The 20,336-nt window shown below is 42.1% G+C and overlaps 1 protein-coding gene across 1 annotated transcript; it reads left to right on the top strand.

Moving 5' to 3' along the window:
- The first annotated feature begins 1,263 nt into the window (after positions 1-1,263).
- Positions 1,264-20,108, top strand: LOC117377289 (LON peptidase N-terminal domain and RING finger protein 3-like). Its single transcript, XM_055224976.1, has 13 exons — positions 1,264-1,845; positions 3,547-3,904; positions 9,151-9,266; positions 9,347-9,469; positions 9,869-9,982; positions 10,313-10,457; positions 10,644-10,710; positions 13,890-14,004; positions 14,431-14,552; positions 14,959-15,117; positions 16,421-16,583; positions 17,215-17,364; positions 18,026-20,108. The coding sequence occupies exons 1-13, from the start codon at positions 1,567-1,569 to the stop codon at positions 18,188-18,190; spliced, it is 2,076 nt and encodes a 691-aa protein (XP_055080951.1). The 5' UTR covers positions 1,264-1,566; the 3' UTR covers positions 18,191-20,108.
- Positions 20,109-20,336: the final 228 nt, after the last annotated feature.

Below are 20,336 nucleotides of genomic sequence, written 5' to 3'. Positions count from 1 at the left end.
GTGAATAAACTTGACAGTAAATAAGTTCTAGGGACTTGTTTGTCACATGACCATTGAATATTTTACACAAATGAACCTACTTTATATCATATTTTAGAGGCAAAACTTTTCCCATATTCTCCATTGAAATGAATGGTATTTCCACTTAAGAGTAAGTGGCACTGCAAAAGTCTCATTCACAGAACAAAAATTTATCTTTCCTGAATAGCTTTAGAATGATCTTGAGCTGTATCAGAACAAGTATTAGACCATATAGACTGAGGGATTACACAAATATAAGGCTATATAGTAATATAAAAGCAAGCACTGCAATTTAATGTATACACACAGTACTACATTTAATATTGAAAATCACATTGTATTGTCTAAATAAAGAGTATTTTTTAATGTCATTATGGTGTTAGAATCAGTATCAAGATATTAGAAGATATTAACCATAAACCAGGTCAACAAATCTGAAATCTGACCGTTAAATGGCCAATATTATGCTATTTTTGATCTATGTTATAATGTACATACACACAAATACTGCATATTTAGGCATATTTAGTTCTTTCAAACAGAAAAAAAAACAGGAGTAATACAGGAAGTGCTCCAATCTTTTTAAAACGGCATACTTCATTATAATCATTTGGATAATTTCAGACCTCGAGTTGCCACTCTCTCCAGAACAAAAGGCAAAAGGTAGCTGTTAACTTGAAAACTACCACTTCATGACGTCACAAGGTGGAACAGAGCATTCTGTGCTTTGGAGATGTAGACAGACTAATAATGAAGGGTTCCTCAAACATGTGTGAACGAAATGAAATGTTTTGGAGGAGGTAAAAACGTTTTAGGACCTTTAAACAGCAAATTCCACCATATAATTATATAACTGACCTGTCCTCCAGCTCAGTTTAAACTAAAGAGAAGATTCTACAATTTTGAAATGTCATGTGAACATAACCTGCTCCTTATGAAAACAATCCTATATATAATCCTCACCTATTTCTATCTGTGTATGAAACATGTACGACACGGTTGGGATTTGACCTAGATCGGCCGCATGTGCCGCAGTTAACCGCCCATTGGCTCTTGTGTCCCGGGGTCGCCTCTGTTTACGCCCCGCTCTCTGGGTCAGACTCTAGGTGCCCTACTCCCCAAACTGTTACGTGTCTCCGTGTTTTGTAACAGCGTTCTCCACCGACCAATCACAGCCGCGCAACGAGGTCACATGACGCGAATTTTACGTAACTGTTTTTTTCTACTACACGGTCTCATTCAGAACAACATTCTTACAGCTTCTAAGAGCGCACCGGGAACGCACGGACAGGACTGAACCAGGTCTAACCCAGGACTAAACAGGGCCTAAACCAGGACTAAACCAGAGCTAAACCCGTGCTAAACCAGGACTAAACCCGGACCAAAGAGGGATACAACGTTTAAAAGCTGAATCAAGACAGAACCAGGACAAAACTGGGAGCAACATTTACGCAACAAGGATCGGCGCGCGAACATGTTGGACGTAAGGACGCACGCAAATATTTATCATTTTAGAATATAGATTTTGTATTTAATTAATCAGAAATGGAATCGGAAAGCGCAATGATGCTGCAGCTCGCATCAGAGGCTTTTCAGGCGCAGAACTTTGACTTAGCGGCGGAGATATACGAGTGCCAGGCAGCGGGAGCCCGGGACGCACGGAGCCGGCAGGAGTTAATGGTGAGACGGGCAGACGCGCTTTCCTTCGCAGGGAAATTTACCGAAGCGTTCAGCGTTTACCAACAAGCCGCGGAGGTGGAGAGGTTGAGACCCGCGCACCTAGACCGCCTCATAGACTGTCTGGCGGAGGGCATCCGGAGACAGGTGAGGCACAGTGTATTGGAATGTCTGTATAACCTATTGAACGGTAAAACATCCTATATTACGCAAAATGTTTTTCTGAGCTTTAAGCCATGTTGTAATGTTACCTCATCAAAAACATACCCAGGGTTGCGTTTAGTTTCATTCACACATATTTGAGTAACACTTCATTATTAGTATGTCTGCATCACTAAAGTTCAAAATGATCCACCTTGTGGTGTCATGACGCGGTAGTTTTCAAGTGTTTTTTGTTTGAGAGTATAGCACAGCCATGTCATTCACATGTGTGAATGAAACAAAACACAACTCCAGGTATGTTTTGAGGAAATAACATTATAACATGGATCAGAAATATCGTAAAACGGGCCCTTTAAAATGCACTGTGTAACTTTTCTACTTGTAGCCTGCTTGTTCCCATCGAGGTGTCCTTGCTTCACCTGGATTATTATAGGTAGTTTTTATTGCTTAAGCATAGCTTTATGTTTAACGCACAAACCCCTGCATATTTAGGCTGAGTTCTTCTCTCAAACAGAAAACACTGTTTCACCTTGTGATGTAATGTGGCAGTACAAGAAGTTCTCCAATGTGTATTAAATTAATTCATTTAGAATCATTTGGATGATTTCAGAACTGGAATTTATAATCTCTACTCAGCTAAAAGTTAAAGGTAGCTGTTACCTTGAAAACTACCACTTCATGACATCACAAGATGAAACAGAACATTTTCAGTGTGGAGATGTAGACAGACTAATAACAAAGAGGTACTCAAATATGAGTGGATGAAACAAACAAATCCATGTATGTTTTTTGATGAGGTAACAACATTATAACATGGTTTAAAGCTCACTGGAGTCAGTTTTGTGTTATATAGAACCTTTAAAAACATGCATTTTTACTCTAAGCGGGGTTGCCTCTCTACTGATCAGACCTATAACTTGGTCTGGTTGTATCACTTGCTTGTCTCCATGGACATAGATAACTGTAATGTCATACTGTATGGCAGGCAAAGCAATAACGTATTGCACCTTTAAAGGTTGAACAGGACTGAAAACATCTAAGCAAAAAGCTAGTCAGGTCTGAACAAACCAGGACTAAAACCAGGACTAAAACCAGGACTAAACCAGGACTAAACCAGGACTAAACCAGGACTAAACCAGGACTAAACCAGGACTAAACCAGGACTAAACCAGGACTAGACCAGGACTAGACCAGGACTAAACCAGACCTTGGTCTAAACAAGGATTAAAAGAAAAAAACAGGACTAACCAAGTAAGATACTGTAATCTATTGGCAAATTTGTAATTTGCATGCTTACATTTTGCGTATCAAAGCCAATGTTTTTTTCTGTGATTATTTTTTTTTATTGGTGCCAAGGTTCATTCTCCTGCTGTAATTATCCAACCACACCAGAACATCTGGGAGGGCATCTGACACACCACATCATCTGCAGATTAACTAGAGACATTTGATCTGCCAGCATCTCAGTCTAACACTACATGAATGTAGGAGGATGGGAGGGCATCTGACTAACAGGGATATAGGAGGATTGGAGGGCATCTAATACACAGGGATGTGATAGAATGGAAGGGTATCTAACACAGAGAGATACAGGAGGCTGGTAGAGCATCTGACACACAGAAATACAGGAGGATGGGAGGGCATCTGATGCACGGTAAATGTAATAACTTCCTGTCTTCTCACTAGGACCACACCTCCAGATCCAGAGGGGAGACAGTGGTGGAGGAAAGCTCAGCAAGGATGGCTGATGTCTCATGCCCCCTCTGCCTCAGTTTTTTATTCGAACCGGTAACCCTTCTGTGCGGGCACAGCTTTTGTAAGAGGTGCTTGGAGAGAGAGCACCCTCTGCAGTGTGTGAAGTGCCAGGACAGTGCCGGGGTGATGGAGGGGGGGTACCGGATGAACGTGGTGCTATCGGGGGTCCTGTCCAAACTCTACCCAGGACGAGAGCTTGTTGTCAAGCTGCGGAGAGAGGGAAACACCCTTTATGTGGAGAGGAGGGTGGAGGAGGCGCTCGAGAAGTACAACCAGGCCATATGCATCGGTGAGAACAGTTTTACTTTTTTAAATTTTAGAATTTATTAAAGAACTTGTAGTAGAATGAGTTATTTTGACCTGGTTTATGGTTAATATCTCTGTAATTACTGGTCTACAAGAAACAAAAACTGGCACAAATTTCTTATCCCTGGCTTAGTCCCTGGCTTAGTCCCTGGCTTAGTCCCTGGTTTAGTCCCTGGTTTAGTTATTTTAGTTCTCTTGATTTGTTTAGTTCTTGGTTAAGACTTGGTTTAGTACTGCTTTAGTTCTGGTTTTGTTCTTGGTCTGGTTAAGACCCGGTTTGGGACTGCTTTAATCCTTATACAGTTGTGATTTAGATATGTTTTAGTATTGCTTTTTTTAGTCCCTGGTTTGGTATTGCTAGACCTGACAGACCTTGTTGAGTATTGCTTGAATCGTGTTTTAATTCTGATGTAGTTCTTCGATTTAGTTCTTAATTAAGATCTGGTTTAGTATTGCTTTAGTCCTGTTTTAGTTCAATTTTTATTCACAACTTAACCCTGATTAAGTCCTGGCTTAGTCCTGGTTTAGTATTGCTTTATTTATGGTATAAATTTCATTTAAGACCTAGTTTACCCCTGGCTATTTATAGTGGAATTCTGTTGTTCAGAAGTTATTTTGTTAAAATTAGTTTAGTTTTTAACTTGTATTGTAATGTTAAATTATGCAGTCTTTGGGGGATATAGTGGCATTTAGCACTTGCACCTCACATCAAGAAGGTCCCCGGCTATGTCAAGTCTTTCCATGTGAGATTTGCATGTCCCTGTGTGTCAGATGCCCTCCTTGTGTGTCAGATCAGATGCTCTCCCTGTGTCTTCATTCAGTCTTATTCTGTGTAAAAGCTGCTAACCCTGTAGCTTAAACCTCTATAAACATGTTCTGAAATGTCCCTGTGTGTCATATGCCCTCCCTGTGTGTCAGATGCCCTCCCTGTGTCCCCATGGGATAATCTTATGTTTAAAAAAATAACACAAAAACTTCTGTTAACCCTGTAGTTTAGACCTTTACAAACATGTTCTGAAATGCATGGGATTCTTGGATCAGTTTAAAGTCCAGATTTCAGTCTCTCTCATATGTGAATGCTCATGAAGATTACAGAAGCCATTATATCACCTAACAGATCTGTGTGCATATTCAGATTGCATTTCCGATTGGTTTGTGATTAGTCTTTCCGTTTTAATGGTTCCTTCCTCTAATTATGAAATACATTGTATTAAACCCTTTTGCACAGCTATGTTTAAACTTTGTGTGTTCTCTTTGCTTGAACTTGGAGCAGAGTTATCAGTTTATACATTTAACTTATTAACCAGTAATTACACTAATATTAGATTTAATATAAGCACTAAACCAGGCCACCCACTTTGTATAATGATATTTTTAATATTATGAGTTACGGCGCTGCATTCCTGTATTCTCTCTCTCTCTTTCCTTCTGTCTCTTATTATCTTATTATCTCTCTCTATCTCTCTCCTTCCTTCTTTCTCGCTCTCTTCTCACCTCTATCTCACTCTCTCTGTCTCTCTCTCACTCCCTCTTTCTCTTTATTCTCCTCTCTCTCTCCTCTATCTCTCCACCTCTCTCTCTGTGTTGGATAACAGGCTTATGTAGGCTGGGCCACTGGAGCAAGCATTTCTAATCACATAACTACCTCGCTCTACCTCTCTCTCTCTATCCCTGTCTTCTTCTTTAGCTCCTCTTTCTCTCCACCTCTCTGTCATTGTGTAATGTCAGACAATTATTCAGGCATATGTGGGTCGAGAGAGAGAGAGGTCAAGAGAGAGAGAGGTTGAGAGAGACATAGACAGAGAGACATGACACAACAGAAATATGCAACTTCCAGGACTAAAAATGATCAATGTCACACATTTACGTAATTTCAAGTTAAGACCTGGTTTAGGTCTGGTTTAGTCCGTATATACACTTGGACAAAATAGTTAATACCCTTCGGTTAATGAAAGAAAAACTCACAATGGTCACAGAAATAACTTGAATCTGACAAAAGTAATAATAAATAAAAAGTCTATGAAATTTAACCAATGAAAGTCAGACATTGCTTTTCAACCATGCTTCAACAGAATTATTAAAAAAATAATAAACTCATGAAACAGGCCTGGACAAAAATCATGGTACCCTTAACTTATTTTATTGCACAACCTTTTGAGGCAATCACTGCTATCAACAATTCCTGTAACTGTCAATGTGACTTCTGCACCTCTTGGCAGGTATTTTGGCCCACTCCTCATGAGCAAACTGCTCCAGTTGTCTCAGGTTTGAAGGATGCCTTTTCCAGACGGCATGTTTCAGTTCCTTCCAAAGATGCTCAATAGGATTTAGGTCAGGGCTCATAGAAGGTCACTTTAGAATAGTTCAATGTTTTCTTCTTAGCCATTCTTTGGTGTTTTTAGCTGTGTGATTTGGGTCATTGTCCTGTTGCAAGACCCGTGACCTGCGACTGAGACCAAGCTTTCTAACACTGGCCAGCACATTTCTCTCTAGAATCTCTTGATAGTCTTGACTGATGTAGCAAAGCAGCCCCAGAACATAACGGAGCCTTCTCCATGTTTCACAGTAGGGACAGTGTTCTTTTCTTGATATGCTTAATTTTTCGGTCCGTGAACATAGAGCTGATGTGCCTTGGCAAATAATTCAATTTTTGTCTCATCTGTCCATAGGACATTTTTCCAGAAGCTTTCTGGCTTGTCATGTAGTTTGGCAAATTCCAATCTGGCTTATTATGATTTGTTTTCAACAATGGTGTCCTCCTTGGTCGTCTCCCATTAAGTCCACTTTGGCTCAAACAATGACAGATGGTGCAATCTGACACTGATTTTACTTGAGCTTGAAGTTCACCTTTAATCTCTTTAAAAGTTTTTCTGGGCTCTTTTGTTACCATTCATATTATCCGTCTCTTTGATTTGTCATCAATTTTTCTTCTGCGGCCACGTCCAGGAAGCTTGGCTACAGTCCGATGGACCTTAAATTTCTGAATAATATGTGCAACTGTAGTCACAGGAACAAGCTGCTTGGAGATGGTTTTATAGCCTTTACCTTTAACATGCTATATAATCTATAATTTTCTTTCTAATCTCCTGAGACAACGCTTTCCTTTGCTTCCTCTGGTCCATGTTGAATGTGGTACACACCATGTCACCAAACAGCACAGTGACGACCTGTAGCCCTATATATAGGCCCACTGACTGATTACAAGATTGTAGACATCTGTGATGCTAATTAGTGGACACACTTTGGATTAACATGTCCCTTTGATCACGTTATTTTCAATCTTTTCTAGGGGTACCATCATTTTTGTCCAGGCCTGTTTGATTAGTTTATTTTTTAAGTAATTCTGTTGAAGCATGAGCATGGTTGAAAAGCAATGTCTGACTTTCATTGGTTCAATTTTTATTTATTATTACTTTTGTCAGATTCAAGTTATTTCTGTAACCATTGTGATTTTTTTTCTTTCATTAACTGAAGGGTACCAACAATTTTGTCCATGTATGTATAGATATATAAAAAGTGCCTGTTTGGTCTTTTTTGTCCTGGATTAGAGCTGTTTTTGCAGTGGTTTAGTCCTGCTTTAGACCAGTTTTAGATCCTGGTTTTAATCTTGGTTTAGAGTGGGTTTTGTCATGACTTTGTCCTGGGTTAGACCTATTTTAGTCTTGGTTTTAGTCTTGGTTCAGAACTGGTTTAGTGTTGGTTAGTCCTGTTTTTTTCTTGGTTCACTCCTGGCATAGTCCTGGTTTAGTGCTTGTTGAAGTCCTGCCTTAAATCTTGAGCATAAATCTATAGCTGAACTCTGCCCTCGATCAGCGCTGTAATAGCAGGATTTACCCCTCACCTCAGGCAATGGCTCCTGTATTATTGGTGACTTGAGTTTCTCCCTGAGGCTGAGTCCTGGTCTGTTGTGTAAGATGTTACCGATAGAGACATATGTACACCTGGTCTAGACCTGATTTAGCCAAGTTTTGACCTGGTTTAATACTTGTTTTGTCCTAAACTACTACTATTCCTACTACAACTATTCCTACTACAAGAAGGATGGGAGGGCATCTGACACACAGTGATATATGAGGATGGGAAGGTATCTGACATACAGAAGAGGAGGATGGAAGGGCATCTGACACACAGGAGTATTTGCATAAGTTTGTGGTTATGAAACAGGAGGTGACCCTGATATTATTCATTGGTTTTATAACTTCTTTCATAACGTTGAATGTGCTCCAATTTACATTTAGGCCTTTACATAACAAACACCAAAAGTGAGAATTCAGTTTATGAGAATTCAGTTTTATATTTGTATCACAGGGCACATTTTAAACCCGTCCAGGAGCATTCACATCTGAGAGAGGCTGAAAACTGAACTTTAAACTCGCCAAGAATCCCATGCATTTCAGGACATGTTTGTAGTGGTCTAAACTACAGAGTATGCAGCTTTTACACAGGGCATTTGACACACAGGAACAGTTAGGTCTAAAAGAGGATGTTATGGGTTTTAATGTAGAGTTATTAATTGAAAGTAATAAATATGAAATATGGGACCAATGGGCCCAACTCAATGGCTCATGTCTCTGGATTAGCCGCTAGATAAGTGCCCATCGACCATGCGCAGTAGTCGACTACTGAAAATAGGTAAAAATGTACACAAAATATGACCTTTTTGAAGCTGCAGGTGCCCTGTGAGCTGAACACGAGCAGTTTTTGATTACATTGTGCTCTATGGAAAAAATGCTTTCTAGGCAAAAGAAATTCTTTGCTGCAGTACCATTGAGTGGCCAGTAATCCAACTCAAGACAGGCTTAAGCAGCAATAGTCTATACAGTTATTTTAATGGATCCAAAACTTAATAGGGCCAAAACTATGTAGCGTTGTAGTCCTGCTTTAATTTGGGGTTAATCTTGGCTAAATGGTGGCTACTACTTTTGGCTCACAGCAAAGAGGTTTCAGGTTCATCTCCCGGGTTTTTCTGTGTAGAGTTTGCAAGGTCTTCCTGTGTCTGAGTGGGTTTTCTCCAAGCCAACAACCCAAAACATTCAAAACAGATCAGATCCTTCAGCATTCATGGATGGGTCAAATGCAGATTTCCCCATGGGGACAATAAAGTGTACTTTAACCTTTGCCTTCATTTCAAGACCGACATATTTGATGGTAACAAGTTGTTTAGAGATAGATCTTTTGGGTTAGTTCAATCTCGATTCAGTCCTGGTCTAACCGTGGTTTCTGTTGCAGCTCCAGACCATCTCCTCTTCAGTAATCGTTCTCTGATTCTCTCGGCTCTGAAACATCTGGACCAAGCTCTGAGTGATGCAACCACAGCAGTCTCACTCAAACCACAGTGGGCCAAGGTACTACAACTGTGTAAAGCATTACAGTAACATTAGTAGCAGCAATAGCAGTAGTAGTAATACCTCTCATGTATTTTTAGGGTCACATGCGTAAGGCTCAGGTCCTGTTGCACCTCGGTCGCCCAGAAGAGGCGCTCAGGGACTATCTGTTTTGTCTGAGTTTGGATCCGGACTTCAGACCGGCCCGAACTGAGGCCCAGAAGGTGGGGACTCTCAAGACCTGGTTTAGTCCTGGTTTAGTCTTGGTTGAGTCCTGTTTGTGTCCTGGTTTAGTCTTGGTTGAGTCCTGTTTGTGTCCTGGTTTAGTCTTGGTTGAGTCCTGTTTTAGTCCTGTTTTAGTCCCGTTTTGATCCTGTTTTAGTCCTGGTTCAGTCCTGGTTCTCATTCTGGTTCCATACTGATTTAGTAGTGGTTCCATCATGGGTTAGACCTGGTTCAGTCCTGGTTCAGTCCTGGTTCAGTCCTGGTTCAGTCCTGGTTTAGTCCTGGTTTAGTCCTTGGTTAGTCCTGGGTTAGTCCTGGGTTAGTCCTGGGTTAGAGCTGGGTTAGTGCTGGGTTAGTCCTGGGTTATTCCTGACTGTTTTTATGTTGTATTCCTTCAGCTATTGAGTGAGATCTTGGCTCCAGTCTCAGGCCAAGTCTCAGATCAGGTCTTGGACTACAGCGGGATCCTAACCTCCAGAATGCTGCTGAAGACCTCCACTGCTCTGCACCAAGTAAGAGCACAAAAACAACCTCAGCTGCATGCTCTATGTATTTTGAACGAAAAACACCCTATGCTCGCATCAACGTCAAAAATCATTTGGATTATTTTTTTTTTTTTAATCTACACGTGCAGGATGTGCTGCTTGATACCATAGACTGTTTTTCAATAGAAAGTGAATTGGAGCCAGAGTTGATGGAGAACGTAGCGCAGACTCTGTGGCCCTCCCCATTCACTTTAATGCAGGCTATGTGTCCTAGGCTGGTCTTATGCACATCAATTGTACTTTACATATGGATAACGTTGTTGAATTCTAACTTTGTGTCTTATTAATCCATGTCAGTGCGACTCTGCTGACCTGTGGGCATATCCTGTGAAGTCGGACAGGTCAAAGGTCAAAGGTCATGTGGAGGAGGGGGTCCTCAAACGTAAGCGCCACATTTCCGATGAAGAAGAAGACACAGAGGAGACAAAGAGAGCAAAGACGGGTGAGGAGCTATTCAAAACTTTACTAAAGTAAGAGTACTGTTACTTTGTACAATATACCACTCAAGTAAAAGTACTATAACTGAAAACTTCTCAGAGAAGCACAAATGTATTCAAACGTTACTCTATTAAATATCTGTAATACAGCTTTGTTATAAAAGTTTTTTTATGCCTCTCGTCTTCCACAGAAGGTGTGAGTCCAATTGCCGTGGGAACGCTTGACCCAACAGACGTGGAATGCTCTCTCTGTATGAGGTGAGTCCAGTATTAAGAATTATAATGCTTTTACAGACATAAAAAGTTAAGTTTGAATTCAATACATCACTCATTCACTTCAAACTCAGTGGTGATAAGATAATGTAGCTATAGTTAGTCTGGGACAGACTGATGGAAGTGTGGCTAGCAATCTGTGCTGTCACTTCCACCTAAGACTTTTGTCTCATAGGGATCTATGCAAATTTTTTGATTCAATTGTGTCCAGTTGTGGATCCATCCATACATTTTCTTCTGCTTATCTGGGGCCGGGTTACGGGAGCAGCAGTCTAAGTAGGGACTGGGACTCCCAGACTTCCCACACCCCAGACACGTCCTCCAGCTTCTCCGTGGAACCCCAAGGTGTTCCTAGGCCAGCCGAGAGACATAGCCCCTTCAGTGTGTCCTGGGTCTTCCCCGGGGCCTCCTCCCAGTGGGACATGCCAGGAACACCAGCAGATGCCCGAGCCACCTCAGCTAACTCCTCTCAACGTGTAGGAGCAGCGGCTCTACTCCGAACCCTTCCCGTGTGAATGAGCTTCTCACCCTATCTCTAAGGGAAGCCCATTTCGGCCGCTTGTATCCGCGATCTTGTCCTTTCGGTCATTACCCAGAGCCCAGGTGAGGGTAGGAACGTAGATTGACCTGTAAATCGAGAGCTTTGCCTTTCGACTCAGCTTCTTCTTTACCACGACTGTCCGATACAGCGTCCGCATCACTGTGGATGCTGCACCGATCCGCCTGTCAATCTCACACTCCATCTGTCCCTCACTCGTGAACAAGACCCCGAGATACTTGAACTCTTGAACTTGAGGAAGAGTGATAGGTTCACAACCTATATTACAGTTCAAAAGAGAAGAGAAGACAAGAGAGATTATTTTGTCTCAATATTGAGGAGAAAGAGCGGAGAGGCAAAAAAACCCAGTTACAAATCACCACGCTCTCTGGGGGCCCAGACCGTCTTTCTCCTCTTTTATTAAAGTTAGGAAACCCTAGTTACATACACATACTCTGAAAGGGGGGGGGGGCATATACTTTGCAAGCAGTGTAAAAACATATGACGAAATTCACAGAGAAATATATTCTGTTTTTGCATTTCCAGAAGGTCACTCTTTCCCTTCGCACAAAACATCCTCCCATGATGTTTCTGTTTTAGGTTTCACAGTGACCTTCTTCCCGTGGGATCCTGCACTTTCAAAAGACATTTTCTGCAAGACTCAAGAACAAACATTAATGCAGATTACATAGTTTACATAGTTGAATATAATGACTAAATAAAGAGTGAACATTACATTACAGTACCTTTAAAATGAACAGTGAGATAACATAATATACTTGAATATATATTTTGAATCCATCAAAGAGACTCTCCACCCACTCAGAGAGGGCAGGACACCTTTTTCGGGTCGAGAACCATGGCCTCGGATTTGGAAGACCTGATTCTCATCCCAGCCGCTTCACACTCTGCTGCAAACCACCCCAGTGCCTACTGCAGGTGCTGGCTCGAAGAAGCCATCAGGACAACATTATCCGCAAACAGCAGAGATGAGATCCTGTGGTTTCCGAACCAGACCCCCTGCTGCCCCTAACTGTGCGTAGACTGTTCTGTCCATAAATATAATTAACCAAACCAGTGACAAAGGGCAGTCCTGGCGGAGTCCAACATGCACCGGGAACAGGTCTCACTTACAGCTGGCAATGCGAACAGAGCTCCTACTCCAGTCATATAGGGACCGGACAACCCTTAGCAAAGAGCCCCAGACCCCATGCTCCGGGAGCACCCCCCAAAGGACACCATGAGGGACACGGTCAAATGCCTTCTCCAGATCCACAAAGCACATGTGGACTGGTTGGGCAAACTCCCATGAACCCTCGAGCACACGATGGAGAGTGTAGCGCTGGTCCAGTGTTCTGGATGAAAACCACACTGCTCCTCTTGAATCCGAGGTGCGACTATCAGAGGGATTCTACTCTCCAGTACCCTGTGTGATAGACCTTGTGTGAGTATGATTCCCCTGTAATTGGAACACACCCTCCGGTCTCCCTTCTTATACAGGGGGACCACCACCCCAGTCTGCCAGTCCAGAGGTACCGTCCCCGGCCGCCACGCGATGTTGCAGAGACATGTCAGCCAAGACAGTCCCACAACATCCAAAGACTTAAGGTACTCGGAACGGATCTCATCCACGCCCGGGGCCTTACCAACCACCTCAGTGACTTCAGCCAATAGCAAAACACCACTTGGATTCAGATCAGGGAGACCGTTCTTCCCGATCACGCCCCTCCAAGTGACACTGTCATTACCCACATGAGCATTGAAGTCCCCCAGGAGAACAACGGAGTCCCCGGTCGGTGCCCCCCCCCACTGCTGTTTAGCCCGGAGGCCGCCACAACGAGAGACCTGTCCCTGACTGGAAGGCGCAGGAACGCGACCCTCTCGTTCACCGGGGTGAACTCCAACATGCGGTGGCTGAGCTGTGGGGCACGCCAAAGAAACGCCAGAGAAATGGAGAATCCAGCCCCTCTCAAGGAGTTGGGTTCCAGAGCCCAAGCTATACGTGGAGATGAGGCCGACTATATCTAGCCGGTAACGCTCAACCTCCCACAGAAGCTCAGGCTACTTCACCCCCAGCGAGGTGACATTCAGTGTCCCCAGAGCTAGTCTCCATGTCCAGAGATCTGGTCGCCGAGGCCCTAGCCTTCAACTGCCGCCCAGATCTCATTGCACCAGCCTTCCACAGATCCGCCGGCAGTTGGTGCGTCCATGGGAGGATGGCCCCACGTCGCTTCTTCAGGCTGAGCACGGCCGGCCCCATGTGGGAAAAGGCCTGGCCACCAGGCGCTCACTGGCGAGCTCCCATCCCAGGCCTGGTTCCAGGGTGGGGCCCCGGTAACGCCAGTCTGGGCCTTGGTCTTACTTACTCAACGTGGAAGGCTTCAGAACCACTCTTAGTCTAAACTTTTAATTAGTGCAATTTAGCTGCACTAAACTACATGCTTTTACATGTCAGAGGATTGGCTGTATATCTGTTGATAAAAAAAATACACCAAGAAATTGAGAGTATGCAAATTATTCAAACTTAGTATGCAAACAGATCTTGATTTTATCTATAATTAATTAACTGCCCTCTCTCCCCCTCTCCTTTTTCCCTCTTCCCTCTCTTCTTTCTCTCTTTCCTCAGGTTGTTCTTTGAACCGGTCACCACTCCATGTGGTCACACTTTCTGTCTGCAGTGTCTGGAGAGATGTTTGGACCATAACCCCAAATGTCCACTGTGCAAAGAGGAGCTGTCCGAGGTGCTGACCCCACAATAGTCTATACTTATTTTAATTATACCACATCTTAACTATTCGTAATAAAGTATACGAAAGTATTTCTACTTAGTTTGCTGCCAATCACAAAATCCTTAGGGGCCCCCCACACAAATACATTTTTCTTTAAACTATATATATATATATATATATATATATATATATATATATATATATATATATATATATATATATATATATATATATATGCGCAATGTATGTATATTTTTTTTTATTCTAAACAATGCCCCATATTTGTTGTTGTTCATTCATCTTCATTTTGGATTACATATTTCAATCCTCATGCAGTTCTTTTACCTAGTGTTGCAACATTGGAATTTCCCCATTGTAGGACAGATAAAGGTCTTCTCTTTTCTGATCATATTAACCCTGTGTATTTTGGTTCCTCAGTTCCTGGAGCGGAGACAGTTTTGTAGGACTGTTCTGCTTGAGAAGCTGATCTCCAAACATCTGCCTTCAGAGCTCACAGAGAGACAGAGGGTCCACCAAGAGGAGATGGACGAGCTCTCCAAGTAAGATACTAACTAATACTACTACTGCGGCTACTGCTACTACTACTACTAGGTCTATTTTTACTACTACTACTACTACTACTGCTGAATATTTATTTGTATAAAACAATGGATTCTTGGATTCACAATATTTTAGAATTTTATTCTGAATTTCCAATGCATGACACTATCCATGGGCCTCAGAATGATAAGTTGCGATCGTTGTCATAGCAGCAAAATATGAAATCTTTTAAATGGTCAACATGAAGCTAAAACCCATGCATTTGAGTCCAACTGTGCATGTTCACCATTATTTATATTTACTCATTTTTATATAACTGCTGTATTTTCATTCTGCCTATATGTGGACCGTAACCTGTTGTTCTACATGTTTTAATGATATTTGTCTGTTTTATTCTCTTTTTAGTCTGAATAAAAATGTTCCAATCTTTGTGTGCACCATGGCGTTCCCAACCGTTCCGTGTCCGCTGCATATATTTGAGCCGTGTTACAGACTCATGATCCGACGCTGTATGGAGACGGGCACCAACCGCTTCGGCATGTGCATTGGAGACCAGTTTAAAGGGTATGTTGTGGGAATCGAAACAACAACCCCTACCACACCTGACACTACGCACAGTATCATATTCAATTCAATTCAATTCATTTATTTTTGTAAAGCCCAAAATCACAACAACAGTTGTCTCGAAGGGCGTTCATGTTTTGGTTGATGGGGGAAACCGGAGTACCCGGAGGAAACCCATCCACACACGGGGAGAAACATGCAAAACTCTACACAGAAAGGCCTGGGCAATCCGGGGATCGAACCAAACCCTCTTGCTGTGAGGCATGAGTGTTGCCACTCAGCCATCGTGCTGCCTACACACAAAAACAAAACAACAAGAAAAATCAGCCAGGCGAGGAGGAGGAAGACCAGGCGAGGAGGAGGAGAGCCAGGCGAGGAGGAGGGCCAGGCGGGGAGGAGGAGAGGGTCCAACTGTCATCGGGGCATCTGAAAGAGTTACACTCCACAGGGGGAGTGGGACAGGGGACAACATGTGAATAGCATTGCTGATGAGAAAATAGGACAAAGCAGAGGATAGTGCTCAGGTTGCCATACTTCCCCCAGCTAGTTATCTCTGGGGGAACTCTGGCCGTTAGTTATATTTCGCAGGTGAAAGTATGCAGTTTTACAAGCTATGTTTATATGGGCTGTGAATGAGAGATTTTGATCAAATAGGACTCCAAGATTTTTTACAGTAGGGCTAGAAGCAATACTCACATTGTCGAGTGAGATTATCTGGTCCGACAGAGAATCTCTTTGACCTTTGGGACCAACGACAATGACCTCTGTTTTTTCAGGATTAAAAGCAGGTAATTCAAGGTCATCCAGGTTTTGATGTCCTTCACACAGGCACTGAGTTTATCTATTTGATCAGTCTGATTTGGTTTCATTGATAAGTACAGCATATATGCTTAAAACAGTGTTCATGTGCATCGGAGAGAAGCTAAAAGGGTATGGGAATTTAACCCTCAACCTTTAAAACAATGTACATATGCAAACTTAAAGGGCATGAGGGAGTCAAACCAGCAACCTCTGTAACATCCAGCACTAAACATAGTACTACACGTTAAAGCCCCAGTATGTAACTTTTTTGCCAAAAATGTTTTTTTCATTACTGATGCTTTTATGGCACTGAAAAACATAAAAAACATGCATCTTTACTCTGAGCGGGTTTGTTCTCCATAGACTTGACTCTTACTCCTCCTGTTTGTTGTAAACAAAGTGGTTGTAATCTTCCATAGTATGGCAGAAAAACGTATCTGTCTCTTTGTAGACTGTTTCAAAGTATGGTTTTAACTCTTTGTTTCCATGGAATGTTTTCCAGGTTTGCCGACTTTGGGTGCCTTCTGGAGATCCGGGATGTGAACTTCTTCTCTGATGGACGTTCTGTGGTGGACACCATTGGACGGAGACGCTTCAGAGTCCTGCAGCACCAGGAGAGGGACGGGTACAACACAGCTGATATAGAGTACCTTGAGGATGTTAAGGTATGGAACCAGGACTGAAACTGGACTAAAGCTGGACTGAAACAGGGTCTAGACCAGGACTGAACCACAATTCAAACTTGACTAAGCCAGGATCTGAACCAGGACTAAACCAGGACTAAAACTGTACTAAAGCCAGAGTGCAAAACATGAGGACAGAACAGGGAACTGGGACTAAAACAGGACTGAACCAAGTACTGAGCCGAGACCTAAAGTGGACTCAAACCAGGACACAGACCAGGACACAGACCAGGACACAGACCAGGACACAGACCAGGACACAGACCAGGACACAAACCAGGACACAGACCAGGACACAAACCAGGACACAAACCAGGACACAAACCAGGACTCAAACCAGGACTCAAACCAGGACTCAAACCAGGACTCAAACCAGGACTCAAACCAGGACTCAAACCAGGACTCAAACCAGGACACAAACCAGGACTCAAACCAGGACTCAAACCAGGACTCAAACCAGGACTCAAACCAGGACTCAAACCAGGACTCAAACCAGGACTCAAACCAGGACTCAAACCAGGACTCAAACCAGGACTCAAACCAGGACTCAAACCAGGACTCAAACCAGGACTCAAACCAGGACTTAGCCGGTCTAACCCGGTCCTGTCTCCAGGTGGAGGGTGCTGCAGAGTTGGAATTGCAGAGGCTCCATGACTCTGTGTATGAGCTGGGTCTGCTCTGGGTGAACTCTTTGAGACCTGAGCAGAAGCAGAGGATTGAGGGGCACTTCGGATCGATGCCTCCCAAAGAGCCAGAGATACAGGTGAGATTTGGCCATTGGTGCTAACCCCTATATGCAAAATCTACTCTCTAAAGAGCCAGAGATACAGATGAGATGGAGATTTATGAGATTTATGGAGCTAAATTATTCCCTGATTGTGGGAAAGATGGACTGGTGTGGGCAGAGTTGTGTTTTAGTTTTTTTTCCCTCGAGTGATGCAGAAAAGAGGGAGCTACTGCCTGTGTGAATTGTCATGTATGTTAGCCCATATACACTCAAATAAAACCAACCCCACCCCTTTTCCCAAAGACCCCAAAATACAAGTGAGTCTCACCCATGGGGGCTCCACACATACACAATACAACCACCAACCCAGCTCAAAGAGTCAGAGATACAGGTACAAGTACATAAACAAAAAAATGCTAATACTAATAAAGGTTTAGATTATTTTGAGCTATGTCTAGAATAGACAGTGGTAGTGGAGAGATAATGAGTTGGCATGGCTGCCGCCTCAGTCTGGCTCGGGAGAGGTGACCACTTCAGGGACAGCAGAAAATAATACTACTGTCAAAAAGAAAATTAAAATAAACCACTCCCAAAGACACTGGATTTAAACCCTCAATCAACTCAACCTCCATATATTATGTTTTGGTGATAGTAAATTGCATCTAATACCCTCCTCTCTCTCTCTCTTTGTCTGTAGTCAAGTCCGAATGGTCCGTCCTGGTGCTGGTGGCTTTTGGCTGTGCTGCCATTAGAAGGCCGTGCTCAGCTCCCATTTCTGGCCCTAACGTCTCTGAAGGATCGGCTCTCGGGGCTCCGCAAAGTCCTGCTGTTTATGTCACAGAGCCGAAATGCACACCGATGAACTGTCCCAGAACAAACTAGACCAGAGACACACAAAGTCCTCTTCGACATGTCCCAGAGTAGAGACTTGCAATCACTACATATGATCATTAGGGCTGTAGTGGACTAAAGACATGTCCTGCCAATTGATTAGTCGACTAAAATGGGGGCATGGCAAAAGCTCTCAAAATTATTCTCTATCTACTCTGTCTCTATGTATCTGACCAAAACTGCACTCACAAGACTACATCTGCACGGGAGTTCATGCAAAAACTACTATTTAATCAGAAAGAAAGTACTAGGAAACAATGTATTTGTATAAAGACAGATTCAACTTGTGAATCGTGATTTTATTCTACCTTTTTACAATACCAAAAAAATACAAAATCTTCAGCTAACTCATTCACTCGTGTCTCTTTTCTTCTGCTGTCCCATATAAATCCTTATCATCCTTATATAAATAAAATTATTAGTCAACCAATACAAATTTTAGTGGACTAATGCTCCAGTGACCAATTAATGAATTTAACGAATAAACGACTACAGCCCTTGTGATCAGCTGTGTACTGGGCCAAGGTGGGAGAAGACCCAGAAACTATACTCAAGTAAAAGTACTGTTACTTCAAAAATACTATTGCTTAAATAGAAGTATAAAATAGTTGTCCAAGAAATGACAAGTAATCGTAACTGGGATATAGGAGGGTGGGAGGGCATCTGACACACAGGGACATAGAAGGGTGGAAATGTGATAGGAGGACCCCATCCAATACAAGGACTAAACCAGGACTAAGCTAGGGCTAAACCAGGACTAGGCCAGGACTATAAACCGGACTAAAACTAAGTCTACATCAGGACTAAACCAAGACTTAAGTGTGAACACAACCACAGTGGGAAAAGTAGCCAAGACTTGTACAGAAGTGAGACAAACCTTACTTAGTTAGAGTACTGTTACACTGTACAATATATTGCTCTAGTAGTAGTATCTGAAAACTACTAGTATTATTTTAGTAAAGTTACTCAAGTAAATGAGTACTCCCCACCTCTATCCCAGGGCAGACACGGCTCCACACAATAAACCTCATCATGTTTTTTCCATCAACGCACAAAAAAACTAGAACATTTTTCACTTTCACTGAATCCTAAAGTCTTCCACGTTTAAAGTAAAACTACCTGATATTACACCTGTCGAAGTTTTAAGATCAAACTGTAGAACTATCCTCAAGAAATTTCCAAAAGTCAAACCCAGTAATTTTTATTTTTTTTCCTGATTATTTTATATTAGTGACAAGGTCCATGGGAGGGCATCTGACCCACAGAGGTACAGGAGGATGGGAGGGCATCTGACACACAGGGACATATAAGGATGGGAGGGCATCTGACACAGTTGGAAATCAGGTAGTTCAACTTTACTATTAATTTTCTAAACTTCTTGTAACTAAATATTGTGGCAATCTTTTTTACGAGACCAAATTTTCAAAACTAGTTGTTTGATAGATTAATTTATTCTTAGAAATTTAGTTACATTAAAGAGGGGGTATTATGGCAAAAATCGATTTTCTTCCCTATTCGAATCCTCCTTACAATTAGCAGTCTGAGTCTGTACAAGACTCTGCCACTATCCTTCATCACCCATGCTCCCACACCACAGTTCTCCATAAATATACAAAAGCATAATACAAAACTGTAGACAGCAACTTGACAAAGCTGGTGCCATGTGCCATAGTTTCATTAGCGGGAAGCACACTGATTGTGTTGTGATATGTTGTGTTTGATATGTTTTGGGTTAGTAGTAATACTCCATAGAAGTAAAATACCCCCTCTTTAAAAAAAAAATCTAAAATGTCTTCCCTTTTTTCTAACTTAAAATTCACGTTTTCATTTGTATGTTTTGAATTTGTATTTATTTTTCGGGTTATTTATGTAAAAATATTGTTTACATTTCATACATAAAACATTACAAGATGCTCGTTTTCCAAAGCTTAACTTAGATAAAAAAAAATTATATATATATATATATATATATATATCTCAAATGAATGTGACCTACCACTCCCCCCCTGAATATATTTAAAATAATTCATAGAAAATGGTCTCAAAATCTCAAATTCTGGTGCCTTTCATCCACAAAAAATTGTGAAATTTTCAGTAGCATCAAAATTCTTTGATAA

The sequence above is a fragment of the Periophthalmus magnuspinnatus genome, chromosome 10, assembly GCF_009829125.3.
Source record: "Periophthalmus magnuspinnatus isolate fPerMag1 chromosome 10, fPerMag1.2.pri, whole genome shotgun sequence".
NCBI lineage: Eukaryota > Metazoa > Chordata > Actinopteri > Gobiiformes > Gobiidae > Periophthalmus > Periophthalmus magnuspinnatus.
This window is presented reverse-complemented; position numbering and strand designations above follow the sequence as displayed.